This window comes from Charadrius vociferus, unplaced genomic scaffold (genome assembly GCF_000708025.1).
Source record: "Charadrius vociferus isolate BGI_N301 unplaced genomic scaffold, ASM70802v2 scaffold235, whole genome shotgun sequence".
Taxonomy (NCBI): domain Eukaryota; kingdom Metazoa; phylum Chordata; class Aves; order Charadriiformes; family Charadriidae; genus Charadrius; species Charadrius vociferus.
In genome coordinates this window covers 2,206,553-2,210,803 of record NW_009648536.1, presented here as the reverse complement: position 1 = coordinate 2,210,803, position 4,251 = coordinate 2,206,553, and the positions used below count along the sequence as shown (strand labels likewise).

The following is a 4,251-nucleotide window of genomic DNA, read 5'->3' as shown; positions in this document are numbered from 1 at the left end:
TAAAAAGTTTGGTTTTGTAATTACAAGTCCTGTGATGCAGTTGTAATTTTCTTATGCATCTTTCAGCCATCTTCCTTAGGAAAGACAATTCTCTCAACATCTCTGTTTATTTTCAGGAAAAATTAGGAGCAGCTATACTGTCTGTGCTTATAAAATAAGCAGTACTTAAACATCTTTCATTATTCCTTGAAGAAAAATAACTCTTGTGTAACTTAAGATTGAAGTACAACTGTATTAAGAAATAAAACTGGATTTGGTACTAAGTAAATAATTGCTCACCTTTTCCTTTTTAGATTTGGAAATGATCTGCAAATTTCAGACAAGTTATTTGTCTTGGATGCTGGAGCATCTGGGTCTAAAGATATGAAGCTTCTCCGAAATCACTTGCAAGAAATAAGAAGCCAGATAATTTCTGTAAGTAAAGTCTAATGGTCTTAGTTGGGCCAGCCAAAACATGAAAATTGTGTGTAATAATTTACTATAAATTTAGTATTTGCATTATAAAACTTAAAGAAATCAGTGCTGTTTCAGGTTTTTTGGCAGCATGCATGACAGACCTGGTGATAAACTCCTGACATCAAAGAGTCAGTCAGCATTCAATTGCAGCTTGAAATCTGGAGGGCTTTGCTGTGTAAGAATTGCATGCTGTGGCTTGACAGTGTAGGATGAAGGCATCAGTGATGTCCAAGACAATCAACAGATAAAAGTACCATCTTTACTTCTTATCTGGTACTCTGCTGTCTCACCTGTTGAAGTAAACTGGTCCTGTACAGATACTGATGAGTACAAATTTTAATTAAATGCTGACAATTTCTGAAATAAAGATTAACTTCTAGATGCATGAAGGCAATTGATACATCCTGAATTCACTGTTTTAGGCAGTCAGTACATTTGACAAGGCAGGACTAAATAAGTCAAACTTTGTTCCACTTGTCAGGATTCCCTTTGGTAACCATGGTGATGTTTGGAAAGGTTGCTTATTTCAGCGAAAAAGTTGTTCCTGGAATTCACTTTATTAAGAAAAGTTAGATCTTAGGGCAAGCGAATGCCAGATAGAAGAGTGAGGGTCCACCACAAGCATATCTCTTTAGACACAAATATACATCATGAATGCATTACACCTTGTAACCTCCATTAAAACAAACAAAAAAAACCCCCAACAATAGTACTGTTATTATCAGCAGAGTAGAATTACAAATTGATATTTTCTGTGCTTTTGTAAGACTTGCGCACCTATGACTCATCTGTGTGAAAAAATAATCTCCACACTGCCTTCATGGAGAAAAATGAATGGACCCAACCAGCTGATGTCCTTGCAGCAGTTCGTATATGATGTACAGGAACAGCTTAATCCCCTAGCCAGTGAAGATGACCTACGGCATATTGCACAGCAGTTGCATAGCATAGGAGAAGTAAGTGTTTTTATCTAAATTGCATATCTTTATTTGCAAGGTACTGCTCTGGTAGAATATTGCTTAATGGGATTTAAGCAAATGTCTAATTTTTTTTTATTTTATTTTTCTCCTCCCTCTTAAGACATTGCAAGAAGTTGAGACCAGTTAATAATGCTTTTTGCTATCGTTATTGTGTTGTGGCTCCTGTTTCATTCAACATTGTTTCTTTGAAACAGGGAGAATTACAGTTCATTGCTATAGTTGTAAGGATATAAAATACCCAGAAAAGATAAGTATGCTGTCATCTTAAATGAGGTAGTGCCTAACGTCTTCACTGCACATGAGAATGTGTGTACATTAGAAATGGAATCGTAGGATAACACCTTTGCATAAATAGCTTGCAAGGCATGGCTAGGCTTTACAGCTGTGGAGCTGTAGTGGCTTCATTACTAGTGGAAATCAAGAACAAGAACTGTCCTTTGTTCCAAATACTTGCAAGAAAATAAAATGCACTATTTGTTTTTCTGCTGTCAGAAGTGATAGTTAAATGATTCGGTCAGTAAATCAGGAAGGAGAGAATATGGGGTATCATCTTGTACTTCACAAGATGTAAATAATAACTTTCATATTTATAAACAGATTAACATTATGCAGAGTGAAACTGTCCAAGATGTTGTACTTCTGGATCCTCGCTGGCTCTGTTCAAATGTCCTTGCAAAAATCCTGTCAGTGGAGAACCCAAAAGCCCTCCATCACTATAGAGGTCGGTACACTATAGAGGACATCCAGCGTCTGGTGACAGACAGTGATGTGGAAGAACTGATACAGATTTTGGATGCCATGGATATTTGTGCAAGGGACCTGAGCAGTGGAGCAATGGTGGATATTCCTGCTCTCATAAAGACTGACAATCTCCACAGGTCTTGGACAGATGAGGAGGATGAGGTGCTGATTTATGGTGGTGTTAGAATCGTTCCTGTGGAACATCTTACCCCATTTCCTTGTGGAATTTTTCATAAAGTTCAGGTGAATCTCTGCAGGTGGATTCATCAGCAAAGCACAGAGGGAGATGCTGATATACGTCTGTGGGTAAATGGATCAAAGATTATGAATCGTGGAGCAGAGCTTTTAGTGCTGCTGGTCAACCATGGTCAGGGTATAGAGGTTCAAGTTAGAGGACTGGAAACAGAGAAGATCAAGTGCTGCTTACTTCTGGATTCTGTATGCAGCACCATTGATAACTTAATAGCCACAACCTTGCCAGGCCTTCTGACAGTCAAATACTACCTTAGTCCTCAGCAGCTGAGGGAACATCATGAACCAGTAATGGTCTACCAGCCTAGAGACTTTTTCCGTGCACAGAGTCAAAAGGAGACATCACTAACTAACACTATGGGGGGATATAAAGAGAGCTTTAGCAGTATACTCTGTTTTGGGTGTCTTGATGTCTACTCCCAGGGCAGCCTGGGAATGGATATTCATGTTTCCGATCTGAATCTACTTACCAGGAGAAAACTAAGTCGACTTTTGGATCCACCTGATCCTATGGGCAAAGATTGGTGCCTTCTGGCCATGAATCTGGGCCTCCCTGATCTTGTTGCAAAGTACAATACAAATAATGGAACACAAAATGACTTTGTCTCAAGCCCAGTCCATGCCCTTCTGCAGGAGTGGAGTAATGCTCCTGAGAGCACTGTAGGTATCCTAATGTCTAAGCTGAGGGAATTAGGTCGCAGAGATGCAGCAGACTTTTTACTGAAGGCATCTTCTGTGTTTAAAATAAACTTAGATGCTAATGGTCAAGAGGCTTATGCTTCCAGTTGCAACAGTGGCACATCTTATAACTCAATTAGCTCTGTAGTGTCACGGTAAGAGCAGGCGTTTTGCATGGACATCTTTTCAAATTGCAGAAAAGATAAAAGATACAGTACAAGAGTTTCAGTGCATTTTCATTTATGAGATTTTACATCAAAGGATCTTTATCCTTCTCCAGCACCACCTTTTTGTGCATAAACTTTCTACTTCTAACTGTGAATTGTTGCTTTTTATCTATTAAAAAGGCTGGTGTACTTCTGGTGTTTTAAAATTACTCCTGATACATAATGTGCTGCTTAATACTGCCATTTAACTGGAAAGTCTTAATTTTTGGATTACGTACTGCAACTGTTTTATAAAATATTTTGATTCTCCCCATAAAAGGTAGGGGGAGAGGAATAGCACATATTACCTGAAACGTGTATTTCTTACACCCATTTTTTTTCTTTTCATTGTGTCCTCTGCTTAACATTTTTTATATTTCTAAGGAGAGAAATCCACCATTTGTGGTCAATCTGACTGAATTTAAAACCACGTTGTTTATAGCTGAAAAAGCGAGTGCCTTTTGCAGAAGGGAGGGTGCAGTTGATTTGAATGACCCTGCTGGATTTACAAGAACATGCTACCTCTGTTTCACTTAACTTGTCTGCATGCTTATCATTGCAAGTGGTGCTTGCCTTTTAATTTTTCCTGTACTTCTAAGACATTGGTGATGACTCACGCAGAGCATTCTTGTGCCAGTACTATGGGTATAGATGTGTGATACCTAATCAACTTAATTACGGTTAAATCACAATGTGAAAATCTCTTAAACTTGCCAATTATCATGCTTCATTATTTCCATGCACCTCAGGTAAAAGTTCATATCATTATAGAGTTCAAAAAACACAAGTGTTGGATACTGCAGAATAATATTGTATAGCTGTCATTGTAATTTGTGTATAACAAAGGTTTTCTACTATTAGATCCTGCATTACTTACTTCCTGTACTTGAAAACTTTGATGGGGATAAAAAAAAACTAAAAGGAAGCAAGGTTTCTTG

General features: G+C 38.0%; 1 protein-coding gene across 1 annotated transcript in view; it reads left to right on the top strand.

The window, feature by feature from the left end:
• The window catches only part of DAPK1 (death-associated protein kinase 1), a 57,341-nt gene extending 53,833 nt beyond the window's left edge, over nt 1–3,508 (top strand). Inside the window, exons 23-25 of the mRNA XM_009885857.1 lie at nt 294–414; nt 1,224–1,412; nt 2,034–3,508. Coding sequence (XP_009884159.1) covers nt 294–414; nt 1,224–1,412; nt 2,034–3,266 — 1,543 coding nt within the window. The 3' untranslated portion in view covers nt 3,267–3,508. The remainder of the gene's footprint in view (nt 1–293; nt 415–1,223; nt 1,413–2,033) is intronic.
• The last annotated feature ends 743 nt before the right edge of the window (nt 3,509–4,251 follow it).